The sequence below is a fragment of the Asparagus officinalis genome, chromosome 8 (genome assembly GCF_001876935.1).
Source record: "Asparagus officinalis chromosome 8, Aspof.V1, whole genome shotgun sequence".
Lineage (NCBI taxonomy): Eukaryota > Viridiplantae > Streptophyta > Magnoliopsida > Asparagales > Asparagaceae > Asparagus > Asparagus officinalis.
The window spans coordinates 19,219,593-19,235,907 of NC_033801.1; the positions used below are offsets into that span (position 1 = coordinate 19,219,593).

Consider the following 16,315-nt stretch of genomic DNA (forward strand, 5'->3'; position numbering starts at 1 on the left):
AAGAGATGCACATGTTATAAGGCCCACCCTAGCTGTCACATTAAAAAATGTGGATCTCACTATTTCATCTCTTGGTAGCTCATTATGTTAAATGAGCCGACACCTCACAACCATCCATCCTTATCTATATATATAGTGCTTCTTGATTTTTGGGTTAGACTATTACAATAGATGATCCGCTCAATTCATTAATCATGATATTCCAATACTTCTAACACATATTTTTCATTGTCCCTTTAGTTTTATTGTCGTTAAACCGTTAATTTTACAATCTCTTGATGCATGAGTAACTACAACCCAACATACCTAATATTTTGTTTATACACATCCAAAACATGTATATCGAAATGAACGGAGTGGATCGAGTTAATTGATTGCGTATAATGTAGTTTTGAAAGCACTTCCTTAAATTGAACCTAAAGCGTACCTTAGGAACACCCCCCATCCAAAAAAAAAATACGCGCACACACACATACGAGGAATATGGGTATACTTGATACCAGACACTAACTTTTGTGTTTGGTAGTGATGTGACTACTTCTCATCCACTTATCTAATGAGTGAGTAATTAAGTAGAGACAATTTTAATGGGCACCTTTAAATGTGTGTATGAAAAGCATCGACGTCACTAGTAAGCACCAACGTTTTGCATGTTACCAAGTATACTCTTTTCTCTCATACGAGAGAAATGAGTATCCTTGGTACCAAGGACAAACTTGGTCATTAACTCCTTGGTAGTGAGGTGGCTATATCTCAACTCATCTAAATGGTTGCTACTTGATAATGCAATTAATTACTAAGGGCCTGTTTGGTTGCCAATTTTTTGCGAGGAAAGCTGGAAAAGTTGTTGAATTGTGGGTCCATTGGTAGCTTGCCCCACTTTCCTTTGTTTATTTGCACGAGAAGATGATGAGATGGCACCCTCATTGGCTATGTGGCAAAAAAAAAAAAGGAAAAAATGAGATCCCTCCACATCGAGGTGAATTTATTGGAAAGCTGACACACATGTCAGAAGTGAGAGGCTATGGGCATTGAAAGCTGATGAATTTAGAGAGAAATTTTCACAAAACCCCTCTTTTAAGTTCACTTTAGCACTTGTCATGTTCGTAAAAACTCACTTGTGAGATTTACACATTAATAAAATAAAATATTGAGTTCACTTGTACATTCACAATCACATTCATATTTTTGCACTCTTCTTGTTTATTTCATTAACAGTTGTTTTAAATGAAGGCCATGATTTAATGGAGTATAAGGATAGGTCATTTGCATTTAAATGAATTTGTTATTATTTGCATGCATAAAAAAATAGCATACATATGACAAAATTGAGCTTAATTATACAAGTTTCCACTTTCATTTTCTGTATGTTGTTTCCAACATGTTACTTGTTGAATCCACACAGCTCTAGTCAATTAGTTGGTCATAATTGATTAAAAATTTAGATTGATTATCAATATCTCATCTGTCTAGATTGAATTTACTAATGTTAGTGTTTTAATTGTTGATCAAACAATTTCAGCACCAAGCAACATGTTAGCCATAATTTTGTTAGCTTTGTGGCTCCAACCTTACATAGGATTTGAGATTATGCTTTGATTATAAATATGCAATTATTCTCAAACTAGAAGAATTTTGAATTTGAGAATTAAGAGTCGAGTTAATTGGAGAGAACGTTGAAGAGAACGCAATTCTGACGGATTCCTACATTTTCAAGATCTTATGGTGGTAGATGGCGCCGTGGCAGTGAAGGGTTGAACAATGAGCAAAGCAGGAGGAGTTTTTTTTTACATATCATTAGCAAAGCACCAAAAGTTATAGCACACTCATTCTTTAGCATATATGATGTAGAAAATAAATTACGTAATTATTAAAACACAAGGACTACAAGCACAAAGATAAAGTATTTTCAACCAACTAATCCCATTATAAATCCTTAACTCTAAATTCATCCAATAATTTTTTTTGGCTAAAACAGTCCTAAGAATTCACATTCTTGACAAACTAATATTTTTGATTGTATAATATCATAAATAAAAAGCTCGTTAATCTTTCCTGTAATCTTTTTCTTCTTCAGATATAACTTACATGTTTGTTTGTTTGTCCATTGGAGTCTGCATCAATTTTAACCTGCATCCTTTAAAATTTATTAATCCAAAATAAGACAGCTAATGAATTAATTAGAAACAGAAATAACTAAGTGATCATAAAAATGATCGAGTCTATAAAATGCTTACTATTGCCTTGCGAGTTTGCATATTGTGACCTTTCCCATGACATCTTGTACATGTTCTAGACTTCTTTGCTTTAAGTTCGGCTGGAGATATATATATCTTTGTACTCTTTTACATCCCTTTTACATTGCGATTGAGGAGGATTTTTCACCAAGTTTTCTTCGTCGACTTCATTGCTAGTGATTAATTCAATTTGAGGGTCATGCATCTCTTGCACTACTTCCTGCACATGCTTATCCTTTCTTAAGATAATCTCTTCAAGTAGATTGTCAATTTTTTCACGAGCAAGCTTGTAGGTTTCAATAGAACTAGATGGTTTAGGAGCAACAATGCACATTTTTTTGCAAAGAGTTTTGAATCTGGCTCAATAATGATCAAATTATTTTCCAAACTATCACAAGGGTGCAAATTTTTGACCTTTTTTGTCCACCTTTTCATAATATATTGTGATGGTATATGATGTATCTTCAGTTGTATTCATACATTGAGCACATGTGAGCATAGCATACTAGTGAGTTTAAACATCTTACAATTGCATGAAGCAGTAGCTAATGAAACATTAGTTATGACTGTGCAAGAAGCACACTGAGTTTTTGCTTCTTCGAGATCTTTAAGCTCAGTCAGTAGATATGTTCCACTAGTTTTAGATTCCTCTAAATCATAAGATAACATTAATGTTAATTGCTCTTTGAATATTTTGAACATTGTTCTAGTATATACTTTGCATGCATGTTTTTCTATAGGATATGCTGACCACAATGATGGTTGCACTTGATTTTTTCTAAAATCCTCCTCGTCTTCTTTCTCATTTTGGCTCTGCACTGCTTTTTCATACTGAGTAACAACTTGATAGATAGATGTATGACAATTTACAACCCCTCTAAAGCGGCATTCATGCTTCCGCTACGTTGGGTTGTAGACATACCTGCAAAAGAAGTGTCTAAAATAAGTTGAACCCTTTGGTGAGAATTTGAATAAAGCAAGTTTATATGAGAGTTGTTCTCTAGACTCTATCTTTTGATCATCAAATTCCATCTCTGCTTAAATTCCTCCACTATAGGACTCTTATTTATGCATGATTTAAAATCTCTATGAAATCCTTCTTTGTTGCTGTGTACCGTGCCTTAGATAATCCCTAGTCTTTCTCATGATATGAAAACTAGCTCAATTGCTTCTTCATAACTTGATCTTGATCGTTAAGATAGCTTTTGGATGCTTACCAAACATTGCTTTCAACCAAGCTTTGAATACCCAAATAAAAGACTTGGCACTCTTATTCCTGATTCAGAGCATATCCAAAAAGAATAGATTGGGGGTGGTGATTAACCTCAATAAATAGAGCAAATGGCACGGAATACTTATTAGTCATATAAGTGACATCAAAAGTCATGACATCGCCGAAGTCTTGATATGCTATACTCGATCTGGCATCTATCCAAAATAAGTTACATACAACATTATCATGTGCACTATTACGATCTTCAACGTAAATATGATAATAGAATGATTGATTCTCCCCTTGTAAATTTTTAAAATATTAAATATTGCTTTGACCCATCAATGCCAACTAGTTTTTTTTGCGAGTTGCTACAAATTCATTGCTCAAATCCTTCGTGGTGAAACTCAAAATTTGTGTCCCTTCATGTTGTGATGCAACTACTGACATAATTTGGCCACCAGAAATATTTTGGTCGTTTAATAGATGGGTTATAGCCTTCTGTTCTTTAGTAATATGCCGATAATATCGAAAAGTATCAAGCTCTCGAAGGACAAGCTTCTAAATCATGATTGTGCTCCTTTCTAAACATTGAAACAATCCATCTATTATCATCTTCCATTTTACCCCTTAGACATGCCTTGCATCCGGTTCTCATTGTTTGGGCTTGCTTTTGCAGCGTGTTCACTTCTTACTCAGTTGAATTTTTCTCACTTCCTTTTCTTTTGGATTGATATTGACCTTCGCTTGAACATAGAAACAGCTCACTTATTATCATACTCTTTTTTGTTAACAAATAATGTGAGCACTTGCGAATACCGAATCCTGTCCTGTATGCATATAAGCTATAAAATTGCATTGCATCTTGCGCCGTCTTGAACTCCATCCCTTCGTTTGGTTCTTGAGGAGCATCCTGGTTGACATCTATCCTTGAAGTATTGTCTACGTCATTTAAATTTTCATCAAATGGAATTGACGAATTTAATATTGCAGGGACTACGACCGTCTCATTTTCTAGCAGCATATGTTCCAAGTTCACAGTCCCACCAATATTGTTAGAAATTGAATCATTATTGACTATCTGACATTAAAAGGAAAATATGGTTACATTTTAATATATTAAGAAATTTAAAAAATAGAGAAAAAAGTTAGAATTACTAAAGAGAGGGGAGAAGCAAACTAACGCAATTATATAGTGCAACACATTCAATGTGACTATAAGAAGCAACATAATATAAACTACCCCACCTAACCTTTTGATTTCTACAGATGAGTCTTGGTTCTTGATGAGATGGACAATTTGAGTTGGGGATCTGCCGTTGGTTTTAAAAAGAATAAACTATTCTTAAATACTTAGCCAAACAATTGGAAATCAAAGGGGTTACTATTAAAATCAAACCTAGCTATTCACATATCCTTGGATCATCTCTATTCGTTGGATGAAGGGCCAATACTTGAAATTATCTGCTAACTTGATTTTGTAAGAGAGAAAGTGTTGTAGACTATCAATTTTGCAAGAGGTGAAACTATTGATTCTCCAATTTCCTCAGTTCCTAAGAATCGCGATTATTAAAATAAAACCTAGAATTTTAATTTAACTAAACAACCAATTAATATGTATCTTTCTATGATTATCTCTCTATAATTGTCTTCTTATAATCATGGAAGAAACCCAACATGAAGAGAAGCAAAAGAACTAAAGTCTGTTAAATAGTTTTTAGGGATATCTTTTGGTACGAATCTTGAGACAATCCGACGGTTGGAAAGCTGATTGTAGAGACCTATTGCTACTATTAATAGTAGCCAAACTGTATATATACACACACATATACAAAATTGTTCTTAAATAGTTTTTAAAATTACATATTCTGCCATTCATATGTAATATTTTCTCCCTTTTTTGTTTTCATTCAATTTTATCCTTTCTTCTAAAGTTCCTTAAGTTCCAAGTTATAAATTAGAAATTTAAAATTATATTAAAATGTTCTTTATCTTTCATTTTATCAAATGCTCTGTGAAGTTATTACATAAAGGGGTTTCTTGATATATACCCTCCAAATCATTGATATTTATAAATTTGCCCCCCTAAAGCTTTATAATTTTAAATTTAGCCCTCAATTTGCTTTATTTTCTAAAATTTACCCCTGTCCATAACTTCTGTTAAATTCTTAATGTGTTTAAGCGCTAAATTACCCTTTAATCCCATTTTAACTGTTAAGAGGGAAAAATAAAAAGGAAATAAAAAAGAAAAAAAGAGAAAGAAAAATACATTACAGGTGAAAGTTTGTTGGTTCTATTTTTTTTCCAACTCGCTTCATTCCTTTCGTCAACAAATCCAGTTTGCTGGCGAACCTAATTTCTAGGACTGCTATGATCTTACATTCAAGCCCACCTAGTCATTTCATCCTATGCTATTGGGAAGAAGCTCTTCTTGTCAGTAAACTCAAAATAGCAATTTGCATACTTCATAGAAATATTCTTTCCTCTCAATCGCCATTTATATTGCATAAAAATATCTCCATTAGACAACAAGATGAATTTGTTTAGTTCAATTGAATGTGTTTGAAATAATTTATTCACTTCATACAATTACAATTCTTCATTGGGTTGGCAATCAATGGCAAACAACGACCCGACTGTAAGAGAACACACAATTTGAGGGTTTCCTTAAAAAACAGGCCCGCGTCTTTAATAAATTCATGTTGTAATTGTAATGATAATTTTTTCAAAACAGAATAGGGTTAAAGAGGTAATTTAGCAACTAAAACTATTAAAATAAGTTAACACAAGTCATGTTGGGGATAAAATTTGAGAGAATAGAGCAATTTGAGGGATAATTTTAGAATTATAAAGATTTGGGGGCAAATGTAAAAATATCTATTATTTGAAGGGGGGGGGGGTATATATTTGAAAAAACCCTTCCATTCCATAAGATGTATTCTAATTTTAAATATTAAATCACATCTTTGTTAAAAAAAAACATTTAATTTATTTAGGAAATTATAACTTCTTTGTTTTAAATGTAAAAATTAACTTCAACAAATATAGTATTGTGTTTAAAACCTTAGATATTCAAGATGCATATATTCAGATGGTTAACTTTTTTTTTTAAATTCTAAATCATTAATTAGAAATATTTCTTTTTTTATATATCATCCAAAATATATAGATCGAAATGAATGGAGTGGACCAAGTAAATTGATCACATATAATGTTATTTTGAAGGTGGGTATAATCAAACTAGTTGTGTCCTAGGAACAAATAAGCCTTCTTCACTTAGGCACACATACACACACATTTAGTCCCGCATCGATACTATGGGTAACTTGACGTGTGTTTATAAGGGATTTGAGTTCACTCCCTCTACATGCTAGCTTTTAGGGGTGAGTTCTCCTAGGTCCCTTGCAAGTGGTATCAGAGCTAACCCCACCTCTTGGTTGCAATCGAGTGGTCCGGGTGGTGACATCTGTATTACAATGTTCGTCCGACGCTAGTTTAGTGCAAAGCCAAAGGGGTGACACCGAGATTGCGGTGTTTGACCGTTACTAGACTAGGGTAAAACTAGCCCGTGTGGGCGCCAGGATCAGAAGGGTGGTGGTATGTTAGGGTTCATTTAGCCCCCACATCAGTTATATGGGTAGCTTAATGTGAGTTTCTAAGGGATTTGAGTTTTATCTCTACAAGCTAGCTTTTAGGGTGAGTTTCTCCTAGGCCCCTTGCAAACACACTTTTGCTACTTTGATGATGGGTAATGGCTGGATCTCGATTCGTATACTTCAAACCTTAAACCAATCTGCTTTAACAATTTTCCTATTTTGGCCTACTTGTTGGAAAACAAAAAGGAAAATCAATCACTTAGCATATTCTACATGGTTTATAGCAAGATGTAGAGTTGGTTCAGTTTGGATAGCCGGTTATTTAAATTCAATGAATATTTATTTTCTCAAAATCCTTGAAAAATTAACAGCATAAAAGTTCACACAGATTGCAGAAACTCCTTAATTTATATGTTGAAAAATAATTCTTGTAGCCGACCAGATGTACAAGGATAATTTCAAAATTATCATAGATGGAATGACTCGTAGAGATGGGCATGAAAGTCATTGCATGCACATTTGTTTATTTTTGGACTTAACGAAGGTCTATCATACCATGATAATTAATACTTTAGCATCTCTTGGTGCAGGTGGAGTATGTGTTTTCTGATAAGACAGGAACACTAACGAGAAACTTGATGGAGTTCTTTAAGTGTTCAATTGGTGGAGAGGTGTATGGCACTGGTATTACTGAAATAGAGAGAGGAGGAGCTGAACGGAATGGAGCTGAACGGAATGGATTAAACACGGATGAGGTTAGTTCTTAGAATGGTTATTCTAAACCATGGATAGCACATGCTTGATGTATAGTGCAAAATATACCTTTGTATTATTTTCTAATCTTATGCTGTGTTTGACAGGTTAAACAATCTTCCAAAACTGTGGTTGAAAAGGGTTTCAACTTTGATGATGCTAGACTGATGCGTGGTGCATGGAGAAATGAACGGGACCCAGAGACATGCAAGGTATACAATTGATCTAATGTGTTCTTGGGATGAACTCTTCCTCAAATGTTGTTTATTTAACAATTATATATGGGTTATCCATTATATCTATCTTGTAAACCTTCAGAACTTCTCTTCGTGGATTATTCTTTCTAACTTTTTTAGTTGAGTATGTTTCATTGTGATATTACTGGTCAGGAGTTTTATAATCGGATGCCTTTTAAGCTTTCAACATGCTCGTTGATGGTGGTGAAACTTTTATGATCAATGCAAACTATAAATTTAGAATTATTTTTTGATAGTCCTGTGAAGAATTGAACTTTAAACTAGATAAAGGGTAAGGAAGCTGGCTTATGAGAGCATGTCATGGAATTTCGCTGCTAAGAGATCAATTTGCACATATTCATGCAAACAATCCTTCTCCAATGATCTCCTGAGGTACAATACCCCAATTTTCTAGCATCCTGGCCTGCTAGTGCATGGTGTTACTGGGGATCAAATGTAAAGCTTCAATCTGCCAATAGATTGGGGGTGGGGCGTGGAGGGATGAATGCATTGTGAAGCAGAACTCTTTGGTTGAATGCAGACCGCATAGAGGCATCTATGATTTTTTCAAATGTGTCTTTGCCTTATGAGTAAACGCATTTATTCCATACTCTGACAAGGACGTGGCTGTTTTGACACATCACTTACATAGGGTTGGACTATTCTCTTCCTAGGAGGAGAAGGAATCTCCTCTCACATTTGTAGCTGTTAACTTCAGTTTTTGATGGCTAAGATATATTCCATCAAGTCAAAGAAAATTTAGCAATAAAGGGCAATTTAATCTTGATATTCAATAAAATCTGGATATGCAGATATGTTTCCTTCTTTTCCCTCTCAGATCGAAAGCAATTCGGTTCTAATATTTCAGTAAATCCGGATATGCTGGGCTGGTTCCATTTTTACCTCATCCTCTTTCATTGACCATCATGGTTTTGTTTATGGCTGTTTGGTTTCATTATTCCAAATGCTGAAAGACCGGAACCCAAGGAACCTAATGTTCTATGAGAATCATGTAAGTAATTTTTTGGTTGCTTCCGCCATTCAAGAATGTTCTAACTTCTAACACATTTAAGTTGCATATTCTTCGTTGCTATGTCATGTTACAAATTGAAAAGATGTAAATTTTAACAGAGTGTGCATTGCGGCAATTTTATAATCCCCTTTTAAAAAAGTTGAAGAAGATAATTCATGAATGAGTGTTATGGAAATCAGTAGTCTATGATTTCCAATTTAAAATACATAATTCTATTGACCAAAATTATGGGAAGTCATGAAATCTCAGAACCAAATTGAATCAGATTTGAGAGGGAAAAAAAGGAAACACGACCTAATACTATCTATATATTCAGGTTTTATATAATATCAAGACTGAATTTCCCTTTGTTGCTAAATTTTCTTTGATTTGATTGAATACATATGGAAAGAGGGCATATTGTCCTGCAACTATTGCATTTTGCCAAGAGTGTTGCTCTTTGTTGCTAAATTTTCTTTGATTTGATTGAATACGTCTTAGCCATAAAAAAATCTAACCTTATGGCTGCAAATATGGGTGGAGATTCCTTCTCCTCCTACGAGGAGAATAGTTCAATTCTCTCTCTCTTGGGGGGTGGGGGGTGGGGTGGGGTATCCCTAAGGTGACACCTTGGATTCAATCCTAGGACGCACCTCTTGATGTTTGAACGGGGGGTGGGGTATCCCTAAGGTGACACCTTGGATTCAATCCTAGGACGCACCTCTTGATGTTTGAACCAAACTATTCTAATGAATAATCCGCTCCATTCATCATGATCTAAATGTTTCAAAACATCTATAAAGCAAAAATGATGTATGTTTCAATACTTTTAAGACATTTTTGATTGTGTCTTTAGGTATGTTATCGCAAGACTGTTAATTTTACAATTACTTTATGTGAGTAACTATAACTTAATATGCCTAATTTTTTGTTTATATACAATCCAAAACTTATAACCCGAAGTGAACGGAGCAGATCAAGTAAATTAATTACATATAACATAGTCTTGAAGGTGCTTTCTTAGATTGAATCTAAGGTTTCACCTAGGAATACTTTTTGTTGTGTGTGTGTGTGTGTATAGTGTCGCTAAATTTTCTGAATATATATATGTGTACATATGTATTCATGAATACACTTAACTCGTATACATATATTTGTTTACTGTTATTAACATAAGTAAGAATCTACTATTGTAATGATCTATTAAACAATTATTTTTTTGAAAAGGGGGCACATTGTCCTTCAACTATAGCATTCTGTCAATAAAAAACAATAGTTTACACATCTGTAAGATTTAGAAGTAGGGGTGCTAAACCGTATCCGTGTCCGAGGAAATATCCATAACCGTATATAATAGAATACAGATATGGTTACTCAAATCTATAACCGATAGGATAGGGTTATAGATATGATTTTGTAGTGAAATATCCGGATCCGTATCCGAAATATCCGAATATATATTAGTCATACTATTACGGTAGTTTTAATCCTTAGATTATGGATTTGAGGTTAATTTTGATGATCAAGATATCTAATATTAGTTTTTTCAGATATAACGAATATATTAATGAACTCTTTTGTATCACATGAACTATATTTTTTCAATAGCATCTAGTTTTCTCATATCCGTTTTGCATCCGCATGCATATCCGCTTATATGTCGCATGTATATGCGTATCCGTATCCAATTTTAGCGGATATGGATATGAATTTTTCTTACCGAGATATATCCGTATCTGAGATGGGTAAGCGGATATGAATATGGTAAGTATCATATCTAAGCCGTATCCGGACCGAGTGCACCCCTAGTTGGAAGCGGGTGGACATGCTTAGTTGGTATGTTGCATCTGTGATTTCAGACGACAACAATTATCCATTTAGGGATTTATTAGAGTTGATGCATGACACAATAACCTCCTTTCTGTCTCATTACGCTTGTTTGGAAGTGAGTTTACTCGTGGACCCTAACCTCTTTGATTGATTTAGAGCCTCTATAATGTTCGTTTCATATATTCAATTCGTCCTTGGGACCTAGCGCATGAGTAGTCTTATGGGATAGTAAGGGCTGCTGGGATTACTTATACTCGGTAGCGTGGACCCAGGAGAATGGGTTATCTCATATGCAACATTCATCTTACATGGGAAAACAAGTATAAATCAGTCAGAAACATGGTTAATATGTATCTTTCTGTAACTTAATATATGTATTGTGATTTTAAAATGTACAAGCAGTTACTTTCCATATTATCAATTCACCTACAACTTGTCGCCTTGCCTTTAATTCTCAATCCCTTCCTATATGCTATGTAGGAGTTCTTCAGATGTCTTGCAATATGCCATACTGTTCTTCCAGAAGGCGAGGAAACTCCTGAAAAGATCAAGTACCAAGCTGCATCACCAGATGAGTCTGCTCTGGTAGTTGCTGCAAAGAATTTTGGATTCTTCTTTTACAGGTTAACTTATAATTCTTCTTATTCTCTTTTTTTTTTTTTTAACTTTTCAAATGGATGGATTTCATAATCTCACTTTCTTATTCTTCATTTTCATCTTAGTTATGTCTTCTAAGCAAAAATATTATTTTAAGGAAAATGCTCAAATATCATATTGTCAGTGTTTTTGTTTCGAACAGTTTACATTTATCTTAACAGCCTTGGGTGAAACTTATGTGAAGGACTAATACATTTCAAGCGAAGGAATTTTGGTGAATTTATTTCCAAATGTATTCATGCATCTTTGACCATAATTTTGTTACATTTCTCACTTTATGAAGGTTTACACAATAATAGTTGGGTATGTAACCTGTAATAGCATATCAGTACTCAAATGTCCATGTTGAAAGTAACAATTGGAATTTCAGCTTGGGATGAAGTCGGACAAAAAAAAAAAAAAAAAAAAAAATCTTACCTAGGCATGCAAGCAGAAAAAAAAAAAAAAAAAAAAAAAATCTTACCTAGGCATGCAAGCAGAGCAGTTTAGAAAGGATATAGGCGTTGATAAATTGCTTTGTTTGATGGATACAAATATGAAAAGGGATAGTTGAATTTGACTAATGCATTTGCTAGGAGAGTAACTCCATTACATTAGAAATTAAAAAAATGTAATAACATTAGAAACTGTCATGATGTTGCATAATGTGACTTCAAAGTGATTTTGAGCTACATACCATGACATGGTCTTGTATATTCAAATATGCATTTAGTTATCTGTATGTTTCTACTTGTTTCCACTATCTGTATCCGTATCCATATTTTCTGTTTATATGTAATTTCGATACCATTTATTTATCTTATTTCGTTATATGTTGATTTTGAAAATTCTTGATCCATAGGTAAGAAATTTCAAAACTGATTTTGTTATTGGTATTTCGGAGGTGTTACTTCATTTACCTTGCTGGTTAAGATGGTGCCTTTGAGATGAATGCGTTCTTATTTAATTGTTTCTTATATATTATTAGCTGCTATCATTCACTATGTTAGAAGTTCCCTTCATATCCTACTGAACATAGCCCAATAATTAAATTTACCACGATAAGGCTGGTCCATGAGGCTTAGGCTGTTGTAGGTTCTGGCGGCACTCAGATGTACACAATCTTACCCTCAACTTGTAAGGAGACTCTTTTTGGGACATGATCCATGATAAAAAATTTACTAAAAGCAGTCATTTAATTTGTGTTATCACTTTTGTTTTAAGAGAGGTTCAAGCTGATAGGTAATCAATCCATCAGTGTAATGGGATGGATGCCTGAGTTAGTTCTTCTAAATAGGCTTCGGTTTAGGGGTGTGCCAGGTATTTTTTTTAAAGCTTGGAACAATTTTGTAATAGATATGTAACATTTAACTGATTGAATAGGGATAATTCTAGTTGATTTTTGATTTTTGCGCTTTAATTCCTAAGTTACCAAAAGAAATATACTTGATGGAAACCACATCAACATAATCATATTGAATAAAAAGTATGTCTTCATAGTGCAGTTTGAAGTTGCAAGCTTGCAGATTTAAGGGTTAACGGATTATTAAAGAGAGGAGGGTAAGTTTGCCGATCAAGATTTGAACTGTGAGACTTACAAAGGCTAGCAGTACATCACTAACAAGCTTTTTAAATGACAAAGAAAAAGGATATTCTGTTATGCTGTATGTTGCACAGGTATGGGTGCGGGTGTGGACACGGACACAGGACATGGTAAATTTGTAAAATGTAAGATAAGGGGACACATCCATGTATACAAATATTGAAATTAATAATTTATATGAGATCAATATTGTTATCTTATTATATGTTATGGGAATAGAATCCCTTTACAATTTTTATGTTTCTGAAACACTGCTCATTTTGGGGCTAGATATTCAAATGGCTGTTTAAAATCATACTTATGAACATGGTATGGGCTGAAATGACCATAATCCAGCAAGTTGCAGAAATTTGTGGCGACGTGTAAGATACACGTCCAAGAAGTGTACCATGAGTGTTTTAAACTAAAACATGCTGTATAATTGGACACATGCCTGCATAAATTTAAGTATGTACTCAAGAACTCATGTAAGTATATACTCAACAAGTGTCCAACTCGGACACAGACACGCGAAGTGTTGGACATGGATACGGGGGCCAAGATGAAGTGTCCAGGTAACCTAGGTTATGCTTCATTTAGGAAAAAGCTGCATTGATGATCAGTTATTGGATTGTTATTGGTAAGTGGGAAGAGGTGTACAAGTGCAGTATTTCGACTTTTAACATGAGATTTGATGGCTAAACCGGTTACTTGCAATCCAACTTTTATCTATATTTGTGATCTTAGTATCAGCCCATAGGATACATATGTCAATATTTTCACTTTCAGGGTTGTCACTTTTAATGTGAAGGAAAATAGAAGCCTCCGGTGTTTGTTAACTTATTGTGAAGTTTGATATATATGCATTGTTGAACCTACTGCAAATTTGGGTGAGTTGGTCTTTGACATGGTACAAGAGCACCGGGTTTCTGCTAGCTAATTTGTCTCCTCTTTTTGGCATTTTGAAGCCAGTCGTGTTTATGATAAACACATTTCCATGTTATCCAAACTCTGAAGGCCCATTTGAAGGAGAATGCTAAATGTTAAGCTTCTGTTACATTATTATTTTTGCGTTTACAAGCCAGTCATGGATGTAATTTTGGTAAAATTGTGAAAAAGTCTATCGTACAGAAATTGACAGTCAAGAAATACCTAAAAAACAATAACTTCCGTTATTTAGGATCAATCATTCGTGATGATGGTGAGATAGAGAATGTTGTTGTTCGTCGAATCAAATTAGGATGGTTAAGATGGAGGAGTGCTTTTGGAGTCTTATGTGACCATAAAATAGCTATGAGATTGAAAGGAAAATTCTACTGCATAATGATAAGACCAATGTTTTATGGATGAGAATGTTGGGGAATTAAAAAACATGTGTAGAAAATGAGAGTGAAAATATTATGATGGTCTTGTGGAAAGATAGGATAAGAAATGAGTGTATTCGCAGGAGATTAGTGCTCACTCCTATAGAGAATAAAAGGAGAGAGAATCGGTAAGATGGAGGCCTCTTAATACACTAGTGGGAAGAAGTGATAACATTTTAATGGGTGCAAAGAGGTCTAGAGGAAAACCTAGAAGAACTTGGTGGGAAGCAATTTATAAGGATTGATAATAGTTTACTTAATAGTGGAGATGACCCAAAATAGAACTGAACGGAAGAATAGGATTCATGTAGCCAACCCCAAAAATTTGGGATCAAGTCTTTGTTGTTGTTGAAGTCAGTCATGTGTATGCTAAACATGTTTCCATGTTGTCCAAACTCCAGAGGCTCATGTGAAGGGAAATGCAAGTATTAAGCTTGGTATAACATTGCTAGCTGAAAACCCATTAGCTTAATTTTTTGGGTGAAAGGTTTCTAACATTTATGAGAAATAGTTTTCATTAGATAATGTATGTTACAAAATTTTAAATTCTAAATCTTTTGCATGCAATAATTTTTTTTAATCTTGACTGTACTTTATTCTCTCATTATTTTTCTATGAGATTTTATTGTACCCCTGAAATGTTATGCATATTGAAATATGATTAATTAAAAAATGAAGCAATGTTTACCGAACAACATTTGATATCTTTTTTATCGTTCAGTGATTCAGAGCTGACCCAATAATTGACTATGGTATGCTTTTACAGCCAATAATTTACTTTTGCTTTGTTGTTACTAGTTCATTTCGTAATTGTCAGCTATTCATTGGAAGTCATTTTGCGTTGCGCTGTTTATATGTCCTTACTACATATTGAATCGTAGTTTTCTTTCATAGGCGGACACCAACTGCGATTATGGTTCGTGAATCGCATGCTGACAAGATGGGAAAAGTTCAAGATGCTGCATATGAAATCTTAAATGTCTTAGAATTTAATAGGTAGACATTTACCCCACAATATCAGTTACTTATACATTCCTTATTTTGGGAAGTGTGACATTGTGATTTTTCTTGGTTATATAGTACGAGGAAGCGGCAATCAGTTGTTTGTCGCTATGCGAACGGAAGGCTTGTTCTGTATTCTAAGGTGAATGCCACTTCTACTTCCTCTTCATTCCTGTAATCAAATTGCGTCACTCAAGTGGGAAAACAAACTTTGCAGGGTGCTGATACTGTCATCTATGAGAGGTTAGCAGATGGAAATAATGAGCTTAAAAAGTTGACCCGGGAGCATCTAGAACAGTTTGGTTCTGCTGGTTTACGTACGTTATGCCTTGCCTATCGTGACATGAGCAATGAATTTTATGAGAAGTGGAATGAGAAATTTATTCAAGCTAAATCGTCCTTGCTAGACCGTGAAAAGAAGCTTGATGAGGTACCACAACTACTTGATTAGCTTAAGTTGGCTAGAATACTATTGTGTACTTTGTGCTTTCTTAGGTAATTAATTTGTTTGTATACTGTTGTGATCGAATTTAGTTATCTATTTTTTCAATAAATGAAAGGATGCCATGTTAGTTCTTGTAAGTTACATTCATGATATTTTTGATAACTACTGTTGACCATTGAATTATAAGAATTAATTAAGATGAGAGTTCCCAGTTCTTTTGTTCTCATATGATCTTCTATGTTGTTTTATGGTTTACCAATTTTCCAAGCATGATCCCATTATCAATTTTCCAAGCATGATCCCACTATGTTTATATGAAGGAATACTGGCCAGTCTTCAGGACTTGTTCGGGGGACCATATACTATATAGGGTTTAACTTCGGTAACTCAGTACTGTGCTTTTATTTGG

At 34.1% G+C, this 16,315-nt stretch overlaps 1 protein-coding gene across 2 annotated transcripts in view; it reads left to right on the plus strand.

Moving 5' to 3' along the window:
• LOC109851217 (phospholipid-transporting ATPase 3) overlaps positions 1-16,315 on the plus strand; it is a 41,885-nt gene that overhangs the window by 17,263 nt on the left and 8,307 nt on the right. For both annotated transcript variants that reach the window (XM_020421253.1, XM_020421254.1), the window contains 6 exons: positions 7,637-7,801; positions 7,907-8,011; positions 11,358-11,500; positions 15,354-15,455; positions 15,540-15,603; positions 15,679-15,891. In XM_020421253.1, the coding sequence (XP_020276842.1) occupies positions 7,637-7,801; positions 7,907-8,011; positions 11,358-11,500; positions 15,354-15,455; positions 15,540-15,603; positions 15,679-15,891 (792 nt within the window). The remainder of the gene's footprint in view (positions 1-7,636; positions 7,802-7,906; positions 8,012-11,357; positions 11,501-15,353; positions 15,456-15,539; positions 15,604-15,678; positions 15,892-16,315) is intronic.